This window comes from Eumetopias jubatus, unplaced genomic scaffold (assembly GCF_037043125.1).
Source record: "Eumetopias jubatus isolate StellerSeaLion01/CBP00866 unplaced genomic scaffold, mEumJub1_p1.0 scaffold_27, whole genome shotgun sequence".
In the NCBI taxonomy this organism is placed as follows: domain Eukaryota; kingdom Metazoa; phylum Chordata; class Mammalia; order Carnivora; family Otariidae; genus Eumetopias; species Eumetopias jubatus.
In genome coordinates, this window is record NW_028274833.1 from 1198368 (window position 1) to 1226055 (window position 27688).

The window sequence follows — 27688 nt, forward strand, 5'->3', positions numbered from 1 at the left end:
GTATTATTTAGTTCCTAAAGGTTGCTTATTTACACTTTAACAATCTATAGTCAAACTTCTGCAAAATAAATCCTGCATGCACTAGGTTCTGGATAAAACACAAGGGGGCAAAATGTTAAAAATATTTATTTTTGGAAAGTTCTAGAAAATGTGGTGTGTTAAACAGAAATGTTGTAATATTTGATATTTTACTTACAATGAAGAGCTGTACTTATAGCTGAAAATAACTGAATAGAAGAGTTATTTAATAATATTAATTAAAATAGAAAAAGTTAAATTTTTTCCTGACAAAGATAGCAACAAGGTTGGTATATGTCCTTTGAACTCTGTAAACTAAAAATTAGCAGCTACCAAAAATGTTGGTTTTTAAAATTCAAAAATACCCACATAAGGATTTCATTTTACAAATTTGACATAAAAAACCTGATTCTGTAATTCTGTTGAGTTTCTAATTTTTATACTAATATTTCCTCAGAATTTTTTATTTATTCTTTTAAAGATATTATGTATTTATTTGACAGAGAGATACACAGTGAGAGAAGGAACACAAGCAGGTGGAGTGGGAGAGGGAGAAGCAGGTTCCCCTCTGAGCAGGGAGGCCAACGCGGGGCTCAGTCCCCAGGACCCTGGGATCATGACCTGAGCTACCCAGGCTCCCCCCCTCAGAATTTTTTAAATGCTAAAATGCATCTACTCTGAGTAATAGATCTTATTATGATTTCATTATTTATATCCAAGTGCATAATTTTTCACCATATGTTCTATAAGTTATCAAAAATTTAAATTGTTGCCTTTTTACTTCCTATCTAAGACCACTTTTCAGTAATTTTACAAATTCACTCACTAAGAAGGTGGGACACAATATAATCTACAAAGGTGTGGCAGCTGAGAGTGGTATTTTAAAGTCAAAAGAGAGAACTTAAAATATATTTTAGAGGGAAACAGAGAAGTGAAGAATGGAGTGATTTTCCAAAGGTCAAAAGTTACTCCATGGTTATATCATGGCCAGGACTCAGGTCTTCAGAGTGCAAAACAATGTTCCTAAATCTTCTAAAAATTAACTGCCTCAAAATATATAACTCCATCTCTCTGAATTTAAAATAAAAAAGCAGCAATAGGGTATGAGCAGCTAAAACTGAAATCTTAATAAAATGATCATTATGTTACCTTTAAAGTTTTTGATTACTAATTTCTTGACAGAGCCAGTGTTAAGCTTGATACTGGCAAAACTAGAAAGAGTTGTGGGGGCTTCAGCCAAGTCATCTGTGTGATGGTCTGCAGTCACAGAGAAAACTATCAAGCTTCTGTCCTTAAGTTGTTCTTGTTCCTGAGAGGCAGTAGCAGATGAAGATGATGATGAGTATTCCTCAGCCATTTTTACATTAAGTCCTGTAAAATTAAAAAAAAATCCAGTTTATACTTCTGTCTACTAGATTTAAGAAGTTGGATAAAAGGAGGAAGATAAGGATCAGAAAGAGATAAACAAGGGGTGCCTGGGTGACTCAAGTCAGTTAAGTATCTGTGTTTGGCTCAAGTGGCAATTCCAGGGTCCTGCTCAGCTTTTTCCTCCTCTCTGCCCCCAACACCCTCCTTTCATGCATAAATAAATGAAATCTTTAAAAAAAGAGAGAGAGATAAACAAGAAAAACTTTTAAGGGGCTCCTGACCCTTGCTGCTATATTTTAATCTTTTTTTCCTTAATAGTACCCAGAAGAAGATGAAGAAAGACCATCAGCAAGTATATATAATCTCTAGAGAAATGGACAACACTAACTGCCAGATCAGGAGGGCGAAATATTTTGAAAACATGGAAATAAAGAGAATGAAAAAAAATAAACCATCAAAACAAAAAGAGGAAAATAACCAAGAGCAAAGGAAAAAAAAAGTGAAATGTTATCAATGATAACATAGTAGCAAATGAGAAAATGATAGTGAAAGAGTTTTTTAGAATAATGTAAAGAGGGCAAATATGGGAAAGAAACACTAAAGATTAAAGAACAAGAGAAAATGCGAAGCAGAGAGAAAAAAACATAAAAAAGAGAGAAACTCAGAGACAGAAAATGAAAATACAGACTGAAAGAAAAACAAAACAAAACAAAACATGCAAGGCACCGGTATCAGTACATTTTGCAACCTGCTGCAACAAAGAGTTAGCCTAAGGAAAAAACAAACACAAACCACAGAAATAGTTAAAAGAGATATCAATCAGACACAAAGAAATGAAGTACAGAAAGTTAGAAAAGGCAGAACATAATACATTTGTTTACTGTGTACCAGTCAGGTGTTTTGGAATGTAATGGTAAACAAAAGAATCTCTGGACTCTCACGAAACATCCATTATAAAGGTCCAGAAAATCTAGCAAGTCTCAAACTGAAGATGCAAAATGAGAAAATAAATAAGTAAAAACTGATGCACAGGCAGAAAGAGTTAAGTTTAATGAGATTTTAAAGGGTGGGGAGAAAAAGTAGAAGTAATAAGAGAGAAAGGGTATATAAGAAAAGGAAAGGGAAAACCAGAAAGAAAACAAAAGAAAAAGCAAGGAAAATAATATTTACTCACATAATGAGAAAGGCATAAATACACTATGATAGAAACGAAATAGAGATAAGAGTCAGTACATGTATGTAGTCTGAACAATACAGATACACAAGGCAAAATTTCTATCTGTGGAGAACTCTTTCCCTAAAGATAGAACTAGGGAAAGAATGAGTGAAAAAAAAAACACAAAGAAACAAAAAACTTCAAGAATTGGAGAGGACAAGTTTATGAAAAGACTAAATGACTTTAACGGAAAGGAACAAAGATCGGTACTACGACTTAGAAGCATTTAAAAAACAAACAAAAACAAACAAACAAACAAACAAAAACAGGGGACAGAAAAATGGGAACAGACGAACGTAAAAAATGGGTAGACAAAAAGTCAGAGATTCAAAATTAGATTAATAGAAAAACAAAGCATACAAACAAAAGTCAAAAGTAACAAGATGATAAACATTAAAGAAATCACAAGAAAAGCTGAAGAAGAAAAATATTAAGAGAAATATCTTAAGAGTCCAAGTTACAGCACTAAACCACAGAACAGACGGACAAACATGAGTCAAAGGGAAAGTCAAAACAGATATAAAGAAAAAGAAACAAATAAATATATAAAATATATAAAAGAAATATAAAAACGTAAAAGGCGGACAAAAATAGCACGTTAAGTGGAAAACTTAAAACACTGAAAGAGGTCCAATAGAGAAAATGTTCACACACAAAATCGGTTACGAAATTAACAACAGAAGCCTGTTAATTGCTGAGAGATAAAATGGCAACACAATACTCTTTAAGATTAAGGTATAATGAACTAGTAATAATTTACACATATTTTGTTTTGGGGTTAAAAGTACTTGCCTCTCTAAAAGATGAAAAAGTACCTCAGAAGGGACGGTTGACTTCCCCACAGCCTCACGGTCTGGCGGTGCGAGACTTGAGCTTGTCCCCACCGGAAATGACGTGTCCAAAATTCCCATTATGACCAACAGTTGGCAATTAAAATTATGCCCTGCGGTTCAGCAAGAAGTAAGAGGGAGGGAGCTAGAGCCATGTCCATGGAAATGTGTTGTACAATTGCAAGATCATTAACACTGAAAAAAGAAAAGGGAGTTTGGGGTAAATCGTTAAGCCCCCCAGATATATGCAGTTTTTTAAATGACCTGAATGTGGAACTTAAATGTATCAATTCTGCATATCCTTTCCTGAGGGGTTAAGCGTCTCCATCCAGTATATTTTCAAAGCAGATGTAAAACTGCCAAAAGTCATTAGTTATGCTATAGGGAAAAATTACCACCAAGCAGCTTAATTAAAGGTATAAAGTTCCTCATCCTCTTACAAAAAGAACAATTATTCTGATTAGCTTTTATATTTGTGCTGTAAATCCTGGTAATTTTATTATTTAAATTAACATTTATGTAGACCACAATAAATAGTATGGTTAAACTGAACATTGTAAATTTTGGTGTAGATGTGTAGATGAAAACAAATTTTATTTTTATTGTTTATTTCATTTTGCTACAAGTAATAGTTAATAGTTGGAGTTACACTCTCCCCATGTGCATGTTTTAGTGCCTGCCAGTAACTGTTACTCTCACCATTTTATATAGTTTGGGTTGCTAAATCTTTTCAATCACTGAAAATTAATATATTTAAACAAATAAATACATTTAAACAAATGTATGTGGGTATATGTTCACTTATGACATATTTATCAAAAAATGTTTGAATCACGGTATTGTACACCTGAAGCTAATACTACACTGCCATGTTAACGAACTGGAATCTAAAAAAAAAATTAAAAAATACTTGACCACCTCATTTTCACATAACAGACGAAACATACTCTTTTGTACTTTTTATTAACCTTAAAAATTCTATGAAGTATTTGCATTCCTTCAGGCCTAGTCTTTTTCATAGTTGCAGAAAGAAACAGAATAATAAGAGTTAATAAGTAGCAGAGTGCCAAGTACAATGTTAGTACTTAGAGTTATTTCATTTAATTCTCATCAATATTAGGGGATGTAGAAACACTAATTATTCCAATTCTTCAATAGGAAAGAGAAGTTCAAGAAAGTTGAGTAGGTTACTTTTGTTTTAGCCAAGGGAGGAGATTTCACTATTCTTATAGTACTGCAGGAACACTTTATTTTTTTTTTTTTACCCATACTGCTGAGCAATTGTGACACCAAAGGCATTATCAAAAATATGAGATTCATGAGAATCAGAACTTTTGTCTCTTTTATTCCCATCTATAATCCCCATCCCTTAGAATCCTATTTAGCACAATAAATATTTGCTAAATGAAGTGAATCATGTCTTCAGCCTCAAGGAAGATGAAATGAAATACTGATCCCCATGATTCACAAAAAGTAAACAGGGTCAGATAGAAAAACTTTTGACTTTTGTACTAAGTTTACTTCAACTCTGACTATTGAATCTCTAAATCGTTAATATTAATGTCTATTAACAAGGATGCATTGGCCTTCTTTATTATGCCTTGGGTAACAGAGGAGTGTTCTCCAGAAAGAAGAATTTAGCTTGTTAAAATAAAGGTTACAGTGAATGAATAGAGTATTCTGAGGTCAGTGGTACACATGTTTCTATTCTTGGACAATTATTTTCAACAATTTACCCTAACAATATATTGCCCTAATGAGTGAACATCATTTCTTCTCCAAAATCCAGGTCAAAGAGTGACTAAAATTTCAGCCCTGTCAATACAACTTAAATCCTCTCCTTCCTCAGAATCTAAACAAAAGAAAGACACTACCACCGTCCTCTTCTTTACTCACTAATTTGTATAAATGTTAAAACTCTCTTTTCCCCAGTAGGATATAAAGTCAGGAAGAAAGGTAAAAACAAATATAAAAACTATAAGAAAACCCAAAATATGCATTTTTTATCTTCTAAGTTTAACAGATGTTGGTAAGATACGTAATAATTTTGAACATGAAACAACTGGAATATCTTGTCCTAATGAGCTAAGTTAGGTAGAAAGTAGATTTTTTTTTTCCTTCTATATATCCCAATACTCTCCATAAACCCTACAATTGATTTTTTAAAACTTTGAGAATCTTTTTTTCTTTAATATTTTTATTGTTATGGTAACCACCATACATTACATCATTAGTTTTTGATGTAGTGTTCCATGATTCATTGTTTGTGTATAACACTCAGTGCTCCACAAAGAATGTGCCCTCTTTATTTATTTTCCTTTAATTTTTTTTATTATAACACCATACATTACATCATTAGTTTTTGATGTAGTGTTCCATGATTCATTTTTTGTGTATAATACCCAATGCTCCACACAGAACGGACACTCTTTAATACCCATCACCAGGCTAACTCATCCCCCCACTCCCCTCCCCTCTAGAACCCTCAGTTTGTTTTTCAGAGTCCATCATCTCTCATGGTTCATCTCCCCCTCCAATCTCTCCCCTTCATTCTTCCCCTCTTGCTATCTTCTTTTTTTTCTTAAAACATATAGTGCATTATTTGTTTCAGAAGTACAGATCTGTGGTTCAACAGTCTTGCACAATTCACAGCACTCACCATAGCACATACCCTCCCCAATGTCTATTGCCCACCCACCCAATCCCTCCAACCCAATTCCCACTCCAGCAACCCACAGTTTGTTTCCTGAGATTAAAAATTCCTCATTTCAGTGAGGTCATATGATACATGTCTTTCTCTGATTGACTTATTTCACTCAGCATAACACCCTCCAGTTCCATCCACGTCGTTGCAAAGGGCAAGATCTCATTCCTTTTGATGGCTGCATAATATTCCATTGTATATATCTACCACTTCTTCTTTATCCATCCATCTGTCGATGGACATCTTGGCTCTTTCCACAGTTTGGCTATTGTGAACGTTGCTGCTATCAACATCGGGGTGCACGTACCCCTTCGGATCCCTACATTTGTAGCTTTGGGGTAAATACCCAGTAGTACAATTGATGGATTGTATGGTAGCTCTATTTTCAACTTTTTGAGGAACCTCCATACTGTTTTCCAAGTGGTTGCACCAGCTTCATTCCCACCAACAGTGTAGGAGGCTTCCCCTTTCTCCACATCCCCACCAACATCTGTCGATTCCTAATTTGTTATTTTTAGTCATTCTGACTGCTGTGAGGTGGTACCTCATTGAGGTTTTGATTTGGATTCCCTGATGCCAAGCGATGTTGAGCACTTTTTCATGTGTCTGTTGGTCATCTGGATGTCTTCTTTGGAAAAATGTCTGTTCATGTCTTCTGCCCATTTCTTGATTGGATCATTTGATCTTTGGGTGTTGAGTTTAAGAAGTTCTTTATAGATTTTGGATACTAGCCCTTAATCTGATATGTCATTTGCAGATATTTTCTCCCATTCTGTCAGTTTTCTTTTGGTTTTATTGACTGTTTCTTTTCCTGTGCAATAGCTTTTTATCTTGATGAAGTCCCAATAGTTCATTTTTGCCCTTGCTTCCCTTGCCTTTGGCGATGTTTCTAGGAAGATGTTGCTGCAGCTGAGGTCAAAGAGGTTGCTGCCTGTGTTCACCTTCAGGATTTTGATGGACTCTGACTCACATTGAGGTCTTTCAACCATATTGAGTCTATTTTTGTGTGTGGTGTAAGGAAATGATCCAGTTTCATTCTTCTGCATCTGGCTGTCCAATTTTCCAAACACCACTTGTTGAAGAGACTGTCTTTTTGCCATTGGACATTCTTTCCTGCTTCGTCAAAGATGAGTTGACGATAGAGTTGAGGGTCTATTTATGGGCTCTCTATTCTGTTCTTTTGATCTATGTGTCCGTTTTTTTGCCAGTACCATACTGTCTTGATGATGACAGCTTTGTAATAGAGCTGGGAGTCCAGAATTGTGATGCTGCCAGCTTTGCTTTTCTTTTTTTTTTTATTGTTATGTTAATCACCATATATTACATCATTAGTTTTTGGTGCAGTGTTCCATGATTCATTGTTTGTTCATAACACCCAGTGCTCCATGCAGAACGTGACCTCCTCAATACCCATCACCAGGGTAACCCATCCCCCTACCCCCTCCCCTCTAGAACCCTCAGTTTGTTTTTCAGAGTCCATCATCTCTCATGGTTCGTCTCCCCCTCTGACATACTCCCCTTTTCTTCCTCCCCTGTTATCTTCTTCTTTTTCTTTTTTCTTAAAATATGTTGCGTTATTTGTTTCAGAAGTACAGAACTGTGATTCAACAGTCTTGCATAATTCACAGCGCTCACCGTAGCACATACCCTCCCCAATGTCTATCACCCAGCCACCCCATCCCTCCCACCCCCAACCACTCCAGCAACACTCAGTTTCTTTCCTGAGATTAAGAATTCCTCATATCAGTGAGGTCATGTGATACATGTCTTTCTCTGATTGACTTATTTCACTCAGCATAACAGCCTCCAGTTCCATCCACGTCGTTGCAAATGGCAAGATCTCATTCCTTTTGATGGCTGCATAATATTCCATTGTGTATATATACCACTTCTTCTTTATCCATTCATCTGTCGATGGGCATCTTGGCTCTTTCCACAGTTTGGCTATGGTGGACATTGCTGCTATAAACATCGGGGTACACGTACCCCTTCGGGTCCCTACATTTGTATCTTTGTGGTAAATACCCAGTAGTGCAATTGCTGGATCGAATGGTAGCTCTAATTTCAACTGTTTGAGGAACCTCCATACTGTTTTCCAGAGGGGTTGCACCAGCTTGCATTCCCACCAACAGTGTAGGAGGGTTCCCCTTTCTCCACATCCCCGCCAACATCTGTCGTTCCCTGGCTTGTTAATTTTAGCCATTCTGACGGGTGTGAGGTGGTATCTCATTGAGGTTTTGATTTGGATTTCCCTGATGCCGAGCGATGTTGAGCACTTTTTCATGTGCCTGTTGGCCATTTGGATGTCTTCTTTGGAGAAATGTCTGTTCATGTCTTCTGCCCATTTCTTGATTGGATTATTTGTTCTTTGGGTGTTGAGTTTGATAAGTTCTTTATAGATTTTGGATACTACCCCTTTATCTGATATGTCATTTGCAAATATTTTCTCCCATTCTGTCGGTTGTCTTTTGGTTTTGTGGACTGTTTCTTTTGCTATGCAAAAGCTTTTTATCTTGATGAAATCCCAATAGTTCATTTTTGCCCTGGCTTCCCGTGTTTTTGGCGATGTTTCTAGGAAGAAGTTGCTGCGGCTGAGGTAGAAAAGTTTGCTACCTGTGTTCTCCTTTAGGATTTGGATGGACTCCTGTCTCACGTTTAGGTCTTTCAACCATTTGGAGTCTATTTTTGTGTGTGGTGTAAGGAAATGGTCCAGTTTCATTCTTCTGATTGTGGCTGTCCAGTTTTCCCAACACCATTTGTTGAAGAGACTGTCTCTTTTCCATTGGACATTCTTTCCTGCTTTGTCAAAGATAAGTTGACCATAGAGTTGAGGGTCCATTTCTGGGCTCTCGATTCTGTTCCATTGATCGATCTGTCTGTTTTTGTGCCAGTACCATACTGTCTCGATGATGACAGATTTGTAATAGAGCTGGAAGTCCGGAATTGTGATCCCGCCAGCTTTGCTTTTCTTTTTCAGTATTCCTCTGGCTATTCTGGGTCTCTTCTGGTTCCATACAAATTTTAGGATTATTTGTTCCATTTCTTTGAAAAAAGTGGATGGTATTTTGATGGGGATTGCATTGAATGTGTAGATTGCTCTAGGTAGCATTGACAGCTTCACAATGTTGATTCTCCCAATCCATGAGCATGGAACATTTTTCCATTTCTTTGTGTCTTCTTCAATTTCTTTCATGAGTATTTTATAGTTTTCTGAGTACAGATCCTTTGCCTCTTTGGTTAGATTGATTCCTAGGTATCTAATGGTTTTGTGTGCAATTGTAAATGGGATCGACTCCTTGATTTGTCTCTCTTCTGGCTTGTTGTTGGTGTATAGGAATGCCACTGATTTCTGTGCATTGATTTTATATCCTGCCACTTTACTGAATTCCTGTATGAGTTCTAGCAGTTTTGGGGTGGAGTCTTTTGGGTTTTCCACATACAGTATCATATTATCTGCAAAGAGTGAGAGTTTGACTTCCTCTTTGCCGATTTGGATGCCTTTGATTTCTTTTTGTTGTCTAATTGCTGTGGCTAGGACTTCTAATACTATGTTGAATAGCAGTGGTGAGAGTGGACATCCCTGCCGCGTTCCTGACCTTAGGGGGAAAGCTCTCAGCCTTTCCCCATTGAGAATGATATTCGCTGTAGGTTTTTCATAGATGGCTTTTATGATATTGAGGTATGTACCCTCTATCCCTATACTCTGAAGAGTTTTGATCAAGAACGGATGCTGTACTTTGTCAAATGTTTTTTCTGCATCTATTGAGAGGATCATATGATTCTTGTTCTTTCTTTTGTTAATGTACTGTATCACGTTGATTGATTTGCGGATGTTGAACCAGCCTTGCAGCCCAGGGATAAATCCCACTTGGTCGTGGTGAATAATCCTTTTAATGTACTGTTGGATCCTATTGGCTAGTATTTTGGTGAGAATTTTTGCATCCATGTTCATCAAGGATATTGGTCTGTAATTCTCTTTTTTGATGGGGTCTTTGTCTGGTTTTGGGATCAAGGTAATGCTGGCCTCATAAAATGAGTTTGGAAGTTTCCCTTCCATTTCTATTTTTTGGAACAGTTTCAGGAGAATAGGTATTAATTCTTCTTTAAATGTCTGATAGAATTCCCCTGGAAGCCATCTGGCCCTGGGCTTTTGTTTCTTGGGATATTTTTGATGACTGTTTCAATTTCCTTAGTGGTTATAGGTCTGTTCAGGTTTTCTATTTCTTCCTGGTTCAATTTTGGTAGTTGATACATCTCTAGGAATGCACCCATTTCTTCCAGGTTATCTAATTTGCTGGCATAGAGTTGCTCATAATATGTTCTTCTAATTGTTTGTATTTCTTTGGTGTTGGTTGTGATCTCTCCTCTTTCATTCATGATTTTGTTGATTTGGGTCATTTCTCTTTTCTTTTTGATCAGTCTGGCCAGGGGTTTATCAATCTTCTTAATTCTTTCAAAGAACCAGCTCCTAGTTTCGTTGAACTGTTCTACTGTTCTTTTGGTTTCTAGTTCATTGATTTCTGCTCTGATCTTTATGATTTCTCTTCTCCTGCTGGGTTTAGGCTTTATTTGCTGTTCTTTCTCTAGCTCCTTTAGGTGTAGGGTTAGGTTGTGTATTTGAGACCTTTCTTGTTTCTTGAGAAAAGCTTGTATTGCTATATACTTTCCTCTCAGGACTGCCTTTGCTGTATCCCAAAATTTTGAACAGTTGTGTTTTCATTTTCATTGGTTTCCATGAATTTTTTTAATTCTTCTTTAATTTCTTGGTTGATCCATTCATTCTTTAGTAGGATGCTCTTTAGCCTCCATGTATTTGAGTTCTTTCCGACTTTCCTCTTGTGGTTGAGTTCTAGTTTCAAAGCATTGTGGTCTGAAAATATGCAGGGAATGATCCCAATCCTTTGGTACCGATTGAGACCTGATTTGTGACCTAGGATGTGATCAATTCTGGAGAATGTTGCATGGGCACTAGAGAAGAATGTGTATTCCTTTGCTTTGGGATGGAATGTTCTGAATATGTCTGTGAAGTCCATTTGGTCCAGTGTGTCATTTAAAGTCTTTATTTCCTTGTTGATCTTTTGCTTAGATGATCTGTCCATTTCAGTCAGGGGGGTGTTAAAGTCCCCCACTATTATTGTATTGTTGTCAATGTGTTTCTTTGCTTTTGTTATTAATTGCCTTTTATAATTGGCTGCTCCCATGTTCGGGGCATAGATATTTACAATTGTTAGATCTTCTTGTTGGATAGACCCTTTAAGTAGGATATAGTGTCCTTCCTCATCTCTTATTACAGTCTTTGGTTTAAAATCTAGTTTGTCTCATATAAGGATTGCCACCCCAGCATTCTTTTGGTGTCCATTAGCATGGTAAATGGTTTTCCACCCCCTCACTTTCAATCTGGGGGTGTCTTTGGGTCTAAAATGAGTCTCTTGCAGACAGCATATTGATGGGTCTTGTTTTTTAATCCAATCTGATAGCCTGTGTCTTTTGATTGGGGCATTTAGCCCATTTACATTCAGGGTAACTATTGAAAGGTATGAATTTAGTGCCATTGTATTACCTGTAAGGTGACTGTTAACTGTCTGTTGTGTGTGTTCGTTTCTGCTCTTTGCTGCTTTTAGGTTCTCTCTTTGCTTAGAGGACCCCTCTCAATATTTCTTGGAGGGCTGGTTTCGTGTTTGCAAATTCCTTTAGTTTTTGTTTGTTCTGGGAGCTTTTTATCTCTCCTTCTATTTTCAATGATAGCCTAGCTGGATATAGTATTCTTGGCTGCATATTTTTCTCGTTTAGTGCTCTGAAGATATCTTGCCAGTCCTTTCTGGCCTGCCAGGTCTCTGTGGATAGGTCTCTTGCCAATCTAATGTTTCTACCATTGCAGGTTACATATCTCTTCTCCCGAGCTGCTTTCAGGATTTTCTCTTTGTCTCTGAGACTCGTAAGTTTTACTATTAGATGTCGGGGTGTTGACCTATTATTATTGATTTTGAGAGGGGTTCTCTGTGCCTCCTGGATTTTAATGCCTGTTTTCTTCCTCACATTAGGGAAGTTCTCTGCTATAATTTGCTCCAATATACCTTCTGCCCCTCTCTCTCTCTCTTCTTCTTCTGGGATCCCAATTATTCTAATGTTGTTTCGTCTTATCGTATCACTTATCTCTCGAATTCTGCCCTCGTGATCCTGTAGTTGTTTCTCTCTCTTTTTCTCAGCCTCTTTATTTTCCATCATTTGGTCTTCTATATCGCTGATTCTCTCTTCTGCCTCATTTATCCTAGCATTTAGTGCCCCCATTTTTGATTGCACCTCATCAATAGCCTTTTTGATTTCGATTTGGTTAGATTTTAGTTCTTTTATTTCTCCAGAAAGGGTTTCTCTAATAACTTCCATGCTTTTTTCAAGCCCAGCTAGTATCTTTAAAGTCATGATTCTGAACTCTAGGTCCGTCATCGTACTAATGTCCGTATTGAGTAGGTCCCTGGCTGACGGTACTACCTCTTGTTCTTTTTGCTGAGGTGATTTCTTTCGTCTTGTCATTTTGTCCAGAGGAGAATAGATGAATGAGAGAACAAAATGCTAACAGGTTTACAACGTCCCCAGCAAATATACTGTATACAAATCAGAAAAGACCTGAAACCAGGGGAAAAGAAAGGGAAAGAAAGAAAAAAGAAAGAGAAAAAGAAAAAAAAAAGATAAAAACAAAAACAAAACAATACAAAAAAGGCAGAATATGATCAAATATGATCAGGCTAGTGCATAGATCAGTGCCACACACTAGATTTTGGGCGTATTTTGGTCTGTTAGAAAAAAGTGCCTCCTAAAATTTTAAAGGAAGAAAGACATATATGTACAAAATAAGGGTTGATACAATGAAGGGATGGAAGATGACTGTAAAGATGAAAATCATAAAAGATTTTATAAAAGGACTTGGTAAGATAAGTTGTTTGAAAAAAGAAAGAAGATTTAAGAAAAAAAAAAAAGGAAAAAGGGAGAGAATATGATCAGGCAGGAGACTAGAACAAAGCCATACACGAGTGATTTAGGGTATATTTTGATCTGTTAGAAGAAACTGTACCTCAAAATTTTAAAGAGAGAACAACTTACATATATATGCCAAAAATAAGGGTAACTACTATGAAGGGATAAAATATGACTCTAAAAATGAAAAATAAAAAATGTTTTTTTTTTTTTAAAAGGGATTTATAAGATGTTGGTTGAAAAAGGGAAAAAGAAAAATAAAAAAAACCAGTCAACAAAAATTAACTTTGATGAAATAATGAATCATGGTAAAAAAAAAAAAAAAAAAAAAGCCATGAATCTATGTGCAGTATTCCCCTAGCGCTGGAGTTCTCCTATTCTCCTTGATCGATCAACTTGGTCTTGGCTTGCTGGCTGTTTGTGTTGATCTTCTGGGGGAGGGGCCTGTTGCTGTGGTTTCCAAATGTCTTTGCCGGAGGCGGAATTGCCCCGCCCTTGTCGGTCCGGGCTAAGGAAGCTGCTCCAGTTTGCTCTCAGGAGCTTTTTTTCCCTGCAAGCTCTCAGTACAGCTTTGGAGGACCAGGGCAGAAATGGTGGCCTCCCAATCTCCACTCGGAGGAGCTGAGAACTCGGGGCCCCGCTCCTCAGTGTGCCCCCAGAGAAAAGCAGTCATTTCCGTGTCCCCGGTCTCCAGCCGCACTCCGTGCTCACCCGGCCTGTGATCGAGCGTTGCTATCTCTGGCACCCGACCCCGCACAGAGTCTCCAAACCCAGCAGATCCCTGCAGTGCGTTCCCGCACCCCTCCTCCCCAGGAAGGAAGGGGAGTCTCCCCGGATCTGCTGCTTGTTGGGTCCCTGCTGTGGGAGCCATGCCCCGACTGGGCCGCAGATCACAGTTTATGGCAACCCCGAGCTGAGAGCCCGCGATTCTGCTCCGTCTCTGCAGCCGGCTTCCCTGCTCTGATACCTGGGAGCTCTGGCGCACTCAGGCACCCCCGGTCTCTCTGTGACCCCAAGGGTCCTGAGACTACACTGTCCCGGGAGGATTCCACCCCCACTTAGCCACTGCAGCGACGTCCCTCTGCCAAGCCAACTTCTAAAAGGTCCGATTTTGTGCTCCGCGGCTCTAGCACTTGCCAGAAGCGGCCGGCGGAGGCCCCTCCCCCGCCGTCTATCCTCCCGAATATCGCCTCGGATTCACTTCTCCGCACGCCCTACCTTCCAGTAAGTGGTCGCTTCTCTGTTCAGAGAGTTGTTGCTACTCTCCTGTTCGATCTCCTGTTGAGTTTGTAGGTGTTCAGAATGGTTTGATCCCTATTCAGCTGAATTCCTGAGACCAGACGAAATCTAGGTCTCCTACTCCTCCGCCATCTTGCTCCGCCTCCCTGCTTTTCTTTTTCAAGATTCCTCTGGCTATTCAGGGTCTCTTCTGGTTCCATACAAATTTTAGGATTATTTGTTCTATTTCTTTGAAAAAAGTGGATGGTATTTTGATGGGGATTGCATTGAATGTGTGGACTGTTCTAGGTAGCATTGACATCTTCACAATATTTGTTCTTCCAGTCCATGAGCATGGAAAGTTCTTCCATTTCTTTGTGTCTTCCTCAATTTCTTTCATGAGTATTTTATAGTTTTCTGAGTACAGATCCTTTGCCTCTTTGGTTAGATTTATTCCTAGGTACCTATGGTTTTGGGGTGCAATTGTAAATGAGATTGACTCCTTAATTTCTCTCTCTTCTGTCTTGTTGATGTATAGGAATGCCACTGATTTCTGTGCATTGATTTTATATCCTGCTACTTTACTGAATTCCTGTATGAGTTCTAGCAGTTTTGGAGTAGAGTCTTTTGGGTTTTCCACATAAAATATCATATCATCTGCACACAGTGGGCGTTTGACTTCTTCCTTGCTGATTTGGATGCTTTTGATTTCTTTTTGTTGTCTGATTGCTGTGGCTAGGACTTCTAATACTATGTTGAATAGCAGTGGTGATAGAGGACAGCCCTGACGCATTCCTGACATCAGGGGGAAAGCTCTCAGTTTTTCCCCATTAAGAATGATATTCGCTGTAAGTTTTTCATTGATGGCTTTTATGATATTGTGGTATGTATGCTCTATCACTATACTCAGAAAAGTTTTGATCAAGAAAGGATGCTGTACTTTGTCAAATGCTTTTTCTGCATCTATTGAGAGGATCATAGGATTCTTGTTCTTTCTTTTGTTAATGTATTGTATCACGTTGGTTGATTTGTGGCTGTTGAACCAAATTTGCAGCCAAGGGATAAATCCCATTTGGTCGTGGCAAATAATCCTTTTAATGTACTGTTGGATCCTACTGGCTAGTATTTTGGTAAGAATTTTTGCATCCATGCAAGGATATTGGTCTGTAATTCTCCTCTTGGATGGGGTCTTTGTCTGGTTTGGCGGTCAAGGTAATGGTGGCCTCATTAAACGAGTTTGGAAATTTCCCTTCCATTTCTATTTTTTGGAAGAGTTTTGGGAGAATAGGTGTTAATTCTTCTTTAAATGTTTGATAGAATTCCCCTAGGAAGACATCTGGCCCTGGGCTTTCGTTTGTTGGGAGATTTTTGATGACTGCTTCAATTTCTTTAGTGGTTATAGGTCTGTTCAGGTTTTCTATTTCTTCCTGGTTCAGTTTTCATAGTTGATACATCTCTAGGAAAGCATCCATTTCTTCCAGGTGATCTAATTTGCTGACCTATAGTTGCTCATAATATGCTCTTATAATTGTTTGTATTTCTTTGGTGTTGGTTGTGATTTCTCCTCTTTCATTTATGATTTTGTTGATTTCGGTCATTTTTCTGTCTTTTTTTTTTTTTTTCATAAATCTGGCCAGGGATTTATCAATCTTGTTAATTCTTTCAAAGGACCAGCTCCTACTTTCGTTGATCTGTTCTACTGTTCTTTGGGTTTCTATTTCATTGATTTCTGCTCTGATTTTTATTATTTCTCTTCTCCCAGTGGCTTTAGGCTTTATTTGCTGTTTTTCTCTAGCTCCTTTAGGTGTAGGGTTAGGTTGTGTATTTCAGACCTTTCTTGTTTCTTGAGAAAGCCTTGTATTGCTATATACTTTCATCTTAGGACTGCCTTTGCTGCATCCCAAATATTTTGAAGAGTTTTGCTTTCATTTTCGTTGGTTTCCATGAATTTTTTTTTAATTCTTCTTTAATTTCCTGGTTGACCCATTCATTCCTTAGTAGGATGCTCTTTACCCTCCATGTATTTGAGTTCTTTCTGACTTTCGTCTTGTAATTGAGTTTAGTTTCAAAGCATTGTGGTCTGAAAATATGCAGGGAATAATCCCAGTCTTTTGGTACCGATTGAGACCTGATTTGTGACCTAGGATGTGATCAATTCTGGAGAATGATCCATGGGCACTAGAGAAGAATGTATATTCTGTTGCTTTGGGATGAAATATTCTGAATATGTCTGTAAAGTCCATTTGGTCCAGTGTGTCATTTAAAGTCTTTATTTCCTTGTTGATCTTTTGCTTAGATGATCTATCCATTTCAGTCAGGGGGGTATTAAGTCCCCCACTATTGTATTGTTGTCAATATGTTTCTTTGCTTTTGTTATTAATTGCCTTATTAATTGCCTGGCTGCTCCCAGGTTAGGGACATAGATTTTTTAGAATTGTTAGATCTTCTTGTTGGATAGACCCTTTAAGTAGGATATAGTGTCCTTCCTCATCTCTTATTAACATCTGTAGTTTAAAATCTAATTTGTCTGACAGAAGGATTGCCACCCCAGCTTTCTTTTGGTGTCCATTAGCATGGTAAATGGTTTTGTACTCCCTCTCTTTCAATCTGGGGGTGTCTTTGGGTCTAAAATGAGTCTCTTGCAGACAGCATATTGATGGGTCTTGTTTTTTAATCCAATCTGATAGACTGTGTCTTTTAATTTGGGCATTAGCCCATTTACATTCAGGGTAACTATTGAAAGGTATGAATTTAGTGCCATTATATTGCATGTAAGGTGACTGTTACTGGATATTGTCTGTGTTCCTTTCTGATCTATGCTGCTTTTAGGCTCTCTCTTTGCTTAGAGGCCCCCTTCCAAGATTTCCTGTAGGGCTGGTTTCGTGTTTGCAAATTCCTTTAGTTTTTGTTTGTCCTGGAAGCTTTTTATCTCTTCTTCCATTTTCATTGACAGCCTGGATGGATATTGTATTCTTGGCTGCATATTTTTCTCGTTTAGTGCTCTGAAGATATCTTGCCAGTCCTTTCTAGCCTTCCAGGTCTCTGTGGATAGGTCTGTTTCCAATCTAATGTTTCTACCATTGTAGGTTACATATCTCCTCCTGAGCTGCTTTCAGGATTTTCTTTGTCTCTGAGACTGATAAGTTTAATTATTAGATGTCGGGGTTTTGACCTATTTTTATTGATTTTGAGAGGAGTTCTCTGTGCTTATCCTTTGAGAATATGACTATAGTTCTTGTATCCAGTGTATAATGCCACAATTACATAACCTCCTTGATTTGCTGACATCATGAAAATATCTTCCCTCCATACTCTGTCAGATAAAATGAAACAGAATTATTTGCCAGTCTAGTAACGGGTTATTTTGATCCAAGCTTCGCTCATTCATTAATCTTCTTTTATTCTCTAGTCTTGAATTATTGGGCCACAAAAGAATCTGATTAACCATACTAATACAGGTTCTCAGTTTTACTTAGCCAAGGTGGGAAAAGACCTTATTTGGATTATCAGCTACTTACAGGTTGTTAAAGAATCCAGAGTCGGCTGTCTTTGTAGTCTTTATAAATTTTTCCTTGTAAATGGCCATTGGGTATCTGTATCAAGGGAACCTTCAAAATAGTTTTACTTTTTTTTCCAATTTGAAGAATTATTTTTAATTGGTATGGAGTTTTTGTTTGGGATGATGAAATAACTCTGGAAATGCACAGTGGTAACTTGTAAAATATTGTAGTTTCACTTAATGCTATGGAATTTTACACTTAAAAATGATGACATCAATATCCTTGTTTTGTTGTCCTTCTTATCAAGAACTAATTGGCATCCACTCATGCACACAAGTGTTTCTGTAGGAAATGTGGGATCCAGCACCAAATGTCAAGAGACCCAAAAGGAGTTTTACCCACCTCAGTGTCAGGTAATACGTACATATATCTCAGATCTGCCAACAGACCCTGTCCCTATGAACAGCTTCAGTACAATTCAGGTCAAAACACAATCTTAGACAATCACCCACAGACAAGAGAATATTTGTAGAAGTCCAGAAAAGAAGTTTTACCACATAATTAAAACAAACAAAAACAAAAACAAACAAAATACAAGTTTGGATGCATTGGAGAGGGTAAAAGGAACAGATTGACCATTCGTATCCCTTCTTCTCCAAGACAATTCAGCCTAGGGACAAGAAGGATCTTATCACCCTGTGATTTCTCCCACAGAAAAATGAGAGCATGTGAATGAACACTCAGCCTCCACAACTGTATGGGGCTCATTTCTCTCTCATCCAGTCAAGAGTATTGATTCATTAGCTTCATAACAAGAGTGGAAAAGTGTTGATAGAGTGACAGAACTCTGAAGGCATTGAAAACATGACATAAACTCAATCAAGAAGACATGTTCTTGGGTGATGACTCAGCCAAGATTGGTGGATTGGTCCACGGAAACCACGAAGGCTATACATGCCTAACCCCCAACCCCCACAGACACACCATTCTGTGACCAGCTTCTTTTGTGTGCTCCTGACAAAAGTAACATAATTTGCAGACAGCAAGTGAATATATGCAGAAAGCTGGTCTGATTCTACAGACCTCAGAGAGACCACTAACTTGAATTTAGTACAATACCTTTGGGAAAGCAAAAGGAAGATTGTCAGCCTAAGGCCTGCTGAAAGGCAGGATCAAGAAAAGGCATATAAGCTTAAGAATTTTGACAGAAGATTGGGGGTGGCATGATGGCCGCAGAGTAAGGGACTTCATTTTATCTGGTCCCTCAAATTTAGCTGGATATCTTTCAAACCATTCTGAACACACACAAATTCAACTTGAGTGGTAAGATTTATCTGGATCACTAGCAGAAAAATGACTACCTTTTGCAAGATAATCTTTGGGGGGGAATTATTGGATGATAAATCGAGGGGAGAGGGAATCTCCATAATCCAGCCACCAGAAAGCAGTATAACACGGGAGCAAAAAATCAGGACCCTTGAAAATCTGCCCCAGTAAAAGACAGCCCTTTCTGAAAAGGGCACAAGGGGTGAATAGGGCAGAAATCTAGGTGGATCTTTGTGGTCTCAGGATCACAGGACACAGAAAGAACAGGGGAGGCTGAACCAATGGAGTGCCTGAGCAGTGGAGTGGGGAGACTGGTTATGGTCAGTGGGCCCAAAAGGCACTCTCCCCTATGGTCACCATAAATCATGAGCTGGGCCAGTAGGGAGAACGTTCTCTGCCTGAGAACCCTGAAAAGAACTAGAAGGTGTGGGTTGTTTAACATCCCAGAGGAGACAGGGTAACAGCTCTCAGGGTTATGGGCCCAAGACACGGGGGTGGCATCCAGCTGTGAACTGGAAGCTGAGGAAGAGGGTGCATGTGCAAGCCCATGGCCACTAGCAATTGCAAAGTCACAAAGTGCAGAGACACTTGCCGGTCCCCATATCTCCCCCTGAAGAGGGGCAGTGACTGGGAACCATGGGATTCAGCAGTTTGGCCCACAAAGAGGCTGTGCCTATTACAAGGCAACAGCTCTCAGGGTGGTGTAACCCTCAAAAGGACACTGGGGCAACACCAAGTGTGATCTGGAAGCTACAGAAAAGGGTGCTCACACAAGCCCACAGTTGTTAGCCCTTGCAAAGTCACAAAGCGCAAGAGACACTTGTGGTCCCTGGAACACCCTTGAAAAAGCTGCAGCAGGCAGGAATAGTGAAGGCCTGTGGAGTTTGGTACACACAGAAGTGGAGATAGTTTGACCTAAAGGGTTTATTAAAGAAAGGGGATCTCGACCTTGCAACTCAGAGCCAAAGATTCCCCGCAGGGCCATATTTGCTCTGATCCTCTAAAGAGAAGCAGAAAGACACCAGGGAACAAAACCCACACAGACGACTAGCTCACATTAAGTCCATTCCCCAAGAAGGGGTGGGGCAACTAAACCCAGGCAAAGATTCCTGAGAAGCCAAGTAGCAGTCCCCTCCCCCAGAAGACAGACTGAAAGAACAGGTGAATGATAAAGCCTATTTCCTACAGGACTGTAAAACTCCAGCACCAGGTGAAAATAATATAGGGAACACCCAGTGTTCCCTCATGACTCGTTTATATTTCAGGCTAACATTTTATATTTCTTTTTAAATTTCTTTTCTTATTCTTTTTTTTTTACCCTGTTTCCATTTCAAATAGATTCTTATTTCCCAACTTATGCTTTTAAGTTGTTTTTAACTAATACTTTTTTCACATCTACATTTTATATATTTATGCCTATTTTTTATTCTATTTAATTTTATCTTGATTATATATATAAATTCTGATTTCTTTGCAATTTTGGGAAATAGTGCCTTCTAAAACACAGACCAAAAATCAATCAGTAACAGGCAAGACATGCTGCTTTTTCCAACCTGAGAGATTATAATCTCTCTCCACCTCCCCCACACCCTCCCCTTTTAAAAAATAATTTTGAATCATTTTGGGTTTGGTTGCATATCTGTGGTAGCTTCCAACCACTTTGGATTCTTTCTGGTGCATTTTGCTTGGGTCATGGTTGATATTTTAGACTGTGTTCATTTGCTCAAACATCCCCCATGGGATGATTACGAAGAAGAATTTTCAACAAAGAAAAGAACCTGAGATAATGTCCTCTGCCACAGAACAAATGAATATGGATATAAGCAAGATGTCAAGATAGAAATCAAGATAGCAATCATAAAGTCAATACCTAGGATTGAAAAGAGCATTAGTGATAATTTAGAATCTCTAAGGGCAGAAATGAGATCTAGTCAGACCAAACTTAAAAATAGTATGAATGAGATGCAGTCTAAACTTGATACGCTAACAACTATGGCAAATGAGGAAGAGACAGAGTCAGTTATCAAGAAGATAGGCTGATGGAAAGGAAGGAAGCTCAGGAAAACAGAGATAAGTTCAGGAAAACAAAAAACTAGTGCTCCATGAAAATAGACAGAAAAATTAATGATGCCATGAAATGTTCCAATGTCAGAATCACTGGGATCCCTGAGAGGGTGGAGACAGAGAGGACTAGAAGATATATTTGAGCAAATCATAGCTGAGAACTTCCCTAATCTGGGGAAGGAAACAAGCATTTGTTTCCAAGAAACCAGGAGGACCAGTCCCAAAATAAATAAAAATAGACCAACACCCCGACATATAATAGTGATGCTTGTAAATCTTAAAGAATCTGTCCTGAAAATATCTAGGGAGAGGAGGTTCTTTACATATGGAAGAAGGAACATCAGAACAATGTCAGACCTCTCCACAGAGACTTGACAAGCCAGAAAGAGCTTGTAAGACATACTCAGGGTACTAAGGAAAAGAACATGCAACCAAGAATACTTTATCCAGCAACACTGTCACTCTAAGTGGATGGAGAGATAAAGAGCTTCCAGGTCAGGCAGATGTGAAAGATGAAAGAATATGTCACCACCAAGGCAGCCCTGCAAGAAATACTAAGGGGGATACTGTAACTGAAGAAAGACCCCAAGAGACACATAGACCAGAAAGAAACAGAAAATCTATAGAAACAGGGACTTCACAGGCAATACAATGGCATTAAATTCATATCTTTCAATAGTCACTCAAAATGTAAATGCCCTAAATGTTCCCATCAAAAGAAACAGGGTTGCAAATTGGATAAAAAAGCAGGACCCATGAATATGCTGTCTACAAGAGACTCATTTTTTTTTCTAAATATATATATTTTTTATTATGTTCACACAGCCACTGTATAGTACATAATTGGTTTTTGATGTAGAGTTCAGTGACTCATTAGTTAAGTAAAACACCCGGTACTCACCATAGCACATACCCTCCTCAATATCCATCACACTGTTACCCCCTCCCCCTACCCTCCTCCCTTCTGAAACCCTCAGATTGTTTCTCAGAGTCCATAGTCTCTCATAGTTCATCTCCATTTTTGATTCCTCCCCCTTTGGATTTCCCTTCCTTCCCCTATGGTCCTCCGTGCTATTGCTTATGTTCCAAATATGAGTGAAACCATGTGAAAATTGTCTTTCTCTGCTTCACTTACTTCACTTAACATAATCCCCTCCAGTGGAACTGGAGGGTATTCATTATTTCTGATGGCTGAATAATATTCCGTTATATATATGTACCACTTCTTTATCCATTCATCTCTGAAGGGAATCTCAGCTCCTTCAGCATTTTGGCTATTGTGGACATTGCTGCTATGAACATTGGGATATATTTACCCTTTCTTTTCACCACATACAAGAGACCCATTTTGAACCTAAAGACACCTCCAAACTGAAAGTGAGGGGGAAGAGAACGATTTACCATGCTAATGGACCTCAAAAGAAAGCTGGAGTAGCAATTCTCATATCAGACAAATTAGATTTTAAACCAAAGGCTTTGGTTAGAGTTGTAGACAGACACTATATTATAGTTAAAATGTCTGTCCAACAAGAAGATCTAGCAATTGTAAATATCTATGCCCCCAACATGGGAGCAGCCAATTACATAAACCAATATAACCAAAATAAAGAAACATATGGATAATAATACATTAATAGTAGGAGACTTCAGCAATCCATTCACAGCAATGGACAGATCATCTTAAGCAGAAGATCAACAAAGACACAAGAGCTTTGAATGATACTTTGGACCAGATGGACTTCATAGATATATGCAGAATATTCCACCCTAAAACAACAGAATCCTCATTCTCAAATACACATGGAACTTTCTCTGGAATAGGCCACATACTGGGTCACAAAACAGGTCTCAACTGATACCAAAAGATTGAGATTATCCCCTGTAATTTTTCACATCATAATGCTTTGAAACTAGAAATCAACCACAAGAAAAAATTTGGGAAGAACTCGAGCAATCAGAGGTTAAACAGCATCCTGCTAAAGAATGAATGGGTCAACGAGGAAATTAAAGAAGAACTTAAACAATTCATGGGAACCAATGAGAATGAAGACACATTGGTCCAAAACCTACGGGACACTGCAAAGGTGGTGCTAAGCGGTAAATGCATAGCCATCCAAGACTATCTCAAAAAAGTAGAAAAATCCCGAATTCAAAGTTAACCTTACATCTAAAGGAGCTGAAGAAAGAACAGCAAATAACACCTAAACCAAACAGGAGAAGAGAAATAACCATGATTAGAGGAGCAATCAATGAAATAGGAATCAGAAGAACAGTAGAACAGATCAACAAAACTAGAACCTGGCTCTTTGAAAGAATTAATAAGATTGATAAACTTCTGGCTAGAATTATCCAAAAGAAAGGGAAAGGACTCAAATTAATGAAATCATGAATGAAAGGGGAGCAAGCACGACTAATGTCAGGAAATAGAGACAATTATTAGATTTTATTATTAGCGGTTATATGCCAACAAACTAGTCAGTCTGGGAGAACTGCATGCATTCCTGGAAACTTACCACTGAAAAAGACTGAAACAAGAAGAAATAGACAACCTGAAGAGACCAATAACCGACAAGGAAATTGAAGCAATAATCAAAACCTTCCAAAATACAAGAGTCCATGGCCAGATGTCTTCCCAGGGAAATTCTAAAAGACATTTATTTTTTTTAATTAAACTTTATTTTATTATGTAACGTTAGTCACCATACAATACATCATTAGTTTTTTTGTGTTTTTTTCATATGTCCACTTTATTTTTTTCTTTAAAATTTTTTTATTGTTTTGTTAATCAACATACATTACATCATTAGTTTTTGACGTAGTGATCCATGATTCATTGTTTTCGTATAACACCCATGTTCCATGCAGTACCTGCCCTCCTTAATACCCATCACTGGGCTAACCCATCCCCCCACACTTCTACCCTCTAAAACCCTCATTTTGTGTCTCAGAGTCCATAGTCTTTCAATGTTCATCTCTCCCTCCGATTTCCCCCCTTCATTTTTCCCTTCCTGCTCCTAATATCCTCCATGCTATTACCTATGTTCCACAAATAAATGAAACCATATGATAATTGACTTTATCTGCTTGATTTATTTCTCATAGCATAATCTCCTCTAGTCCCATCTTTGTTGATGTAGAAGTTGGGTATTCATCCTTTCTGATGGCTGAGTAATATTCCAACGTATATATGACGACATCATCTTTATCCATTCATCTGTTGAAGGACATCTTGGCTCTTTCTACAGTTTGGCTATTGCAAAAATTGCTGCTCTGAACATTGGAGTGCATATGACCATTCTTTTCACTACATCTGTGTCATTGGAGTAAATACCCAGGAGTGCAAGTGCTGGGTTATAGGTAGCTCTATTTTTAAATTTTTGAGGAACCTCCACACTGTTTTCCAAAGTGGCTGTACCAGCTGGCATCCCCACCAAAGTGTAAGAGGGTTCCCCTTTCTCCACAACTTCTCCAACATTTGTTGTTTCTTGCCATGTCTATTTTTGCCATTCTAACTGGTGTGGGTGGTATCTCAATGTGGTTTTGATTTAAATTTCCCTGATGGGTAATGATGATGAACATTTTTTCATGTGTCTGTTACCCGTTTGTATATCCTCTTTGGAGAAGTGTCTGTTCATGTCTTCTGCCCATTTTTTGACTTGACCATTTGTTTTATGGGTGTGGAGTTTGAGAAGTTCTTTATAGATCTTGGATACCAGCTCTTTATATGTGGTGTCATTTGCAAATATCTTCTCCCATTCTGAGGGTTGCCTCTTTGTTTTGTTGACTGTTTCCTTTGCTGTGCAGAGCTTTTTATCTTGATGAAGTCCCAAAAGTTCATTTTTGCTTTTGTTTCACTAGCTTTTGGAGATGTATCTTGAAAGAAGTTGCTGTGGCTGATGTCAAAGAGGTTACTGCCTATGTTCTCCTCTAGGATTTTGATGGATTCTTGTCTCACATTAAGGTCTTTCATCTATTTTGAGTTTATCTTTTTGTAGGGTATTAGAGAATGGTTAAGTTTCATTCTTCTGCATGTGGCTGTCCACTTTTCACAGCACCATTTATTGAAGAGACTATCTTTTTTCCAATGTATATTTTTTCCTGCTTTGTCAAATATTATTTGACCATAGAGTTGAGGGTCCATTTCTGGGCTCTCTATTCTGTTCCATTGGTCTATATGTCTGTTTTTGTGCCAGTACCATGCTGTCTTGGTGATCACAGCTTGGTAATATAGCTTGAAATCGGGCAACGTGATGCCCCCAGCTTTGGTTTTCTTTTTCAAAATTTGCTTGACAATCCGGCGTCTTTTCTGATTCCATACAAATTTTAGGATTGTTTGTTCCAGCACTTTGAAAAATATCATTGGAATTTTGATCGGGATATCTTAAAGGTACAGATTGCTCTGGGTAGCATAGACATTTTAACAATGATTATTCTTCTGATCCATAAATATGGAATGTTTTTCCATCTTTTAGTGTCTTCTTCAATTTCTTTCATGAGTGTTCTGCAGTTCCTAGAGTATAGATCCCTTACCTCTTCTGTTAGGTTTATTCCAAGGTATCTTGTGGTTTTTGGTGCTATTGTAAATGGAATCATTTCTCTCATTTCACTTTCTACAGTTGCATTGTTACTGTATAAGAAAGCAACTGATTTGTGTGCATTGATTTTTGTATCCTGCCACATTACTGAATTGCTGTATGTGTTCTAGTAATTTGGGGGTGGAGTCTCTGGATTTTTCACATAAAGTATTGTGTCATCTGCGAAGAGAGAGACTTCTTCTTTCCCAATTTGAATACCTTTTATTTCTTTTTGTTTTCTGATTGCTGTTGCTAAGATTACTAGTACTATTTTGAACAATTGTGGTGAGAGTGGACATCCTTGATGTGTACCTGATCCTTGGAAAGACTCTCTGCTTTTCCCCATTGAGGATGATATTCAACGTGGGTTTTCCATAGATGGAGTTTATGAACTAGAGGAATGTCCCTCTATCCCTATACTCTGAAGAGTTTTAATCAGGAAAGGATGTTGTATGTTGTCAAATGCTCTTTCTGCATCAATTGAGAGGACCATATGATTCTTCTCTCTACTCTTATTAATGTCTTCTATCACACTGATTGATTTGGGAATGTTGAACCATCCTTACATCCCGGGATAAATCCCACTTGGTTGTGGTGGATGATCCTTTTATATATTGTTGGCTCCTATTAGCTAGGATTTTGTTGAGGATTTTGGAATCCATATTCATCAGAGATATTGGTCTGAAGTTCTCCTTTTTGATGGGGTCTTTGCCGGGCTTGGGGATTAAGGTAATGCTGGCCTCATAAAACAAGTTTGTAAGTTTTCCTTCTGTTTCTATTTTTTGGAACAGCTTCAGTAGAATAGGTATTATTTCTTCTTTGAATGTTTGGTAGAATTCCCCAGGGAATCCATCAGGCCCTGGACTCTTGTATTTTGGGAGGTTTTTGATCACTGCTTCAATCTTGTTACTGGTTATTGGCCTATTCAGATTGTCAATATCTTCCTCTTTCAGTCTTGGGAGTTTATAGGTTTCCTGGAAGGCATCCATTTCTTCCAGGTTGCTCAGCTTACTGGCACATAGTTGTTGGTAATAATTTCAAATAATTGTTTCTATTTCCTTGGTGTTGGTCGTCATCACTCCCCTTTCACTCATAATTTTATTAATTTGGGTCCTTTCTCTTTTCTTTTGGATACGTCTGGCCGGATGGCTGATCGATCTTAATTCTTTCAAAGAAACAGCTTCTAGTTTCGTTGATCTGATCTATTGTGTTTCTGGTTTTTAATCGATCAATCTCTGCTCTAATCTTAATTATCCATTCTAATGTGTGGCTTAGACATCTTTGTTACTTTTACTCCAGTTCTTTAGGGTGTAGAGTTAGATGGTGAATATAAGATTTTTCTATTTTTTTTTTGAGTGAGGCTTGGATGGCTATGTATTTCCCCCTTAGGACCACCTTTGCAGTATCCCATATGTTTTGGACCAATGTGTTTTCATTCTCATTGGATTCCATGAATTGTTCAAGTTCTCTCTCTCTCTCTCTCTCTCTCTCTCCAGCCCCTCAGGGATTCCAATAATTCTGACATTGGGATGCTTCATGGTGTCATTGATTTCTCTGATTCTGTTTTCATCGATTTTGAGTTTTTTCTGCCTGGCCTCCTCTGTTTCCTTCTTTTCTATCAATTGGTCCCCAGTCACTAATTTGTTCTTCTCCCTCACTTACCCTAACTGTTAGATTATTTAGATTAGATTGGATTTCATCGACGGCATTTTTAAATTCTGCCAATTCAGCTTTCATTTCTGCCCATGGAGACTCTATGTTGCCATTATCAATTTCTCCATTCTAGCTGTTGACTTCACACCTGCTACCCTGAATTCCATTTCTGATATCTCGTTATATCTTCATCCATTTGTAAATCTGTGGCAGAAGTCACAGTCTCTGAGTCTTTTCTAGTTTGG

At 38.2% G+C, this 27688-nt stretch overlaps 1 protein-coding gene across 3 annotated transcripts in view; it reads right to left on the minus strand.

Annotated features, from left to right (window-relative positions):
* The window catches only part of LOC148162013 (cullin-4B-like), a 180493-nt gene extending 153120 nt beyond the window's left edge, over positions 1-27373 (minus strand). For 2 of the 3 annotated variants that reach the window (XM_088020436.1, XM_088020437.1), the window contains exon 1: positions 1168-1375. In XM_088020436.1, coding sequence (XP_087876562.1) covers positions 1168-1375 — 208 coding nt within the window. Of the gene's footprint in view, positions 1-1167; positions 1402-27351 lie in introns of those variants that run through there. The other variant, XM_088020438.1, reaches the window with a different exon arrangement.
* Positions 27374-27688: the final 315 nt, after the last annotated feature.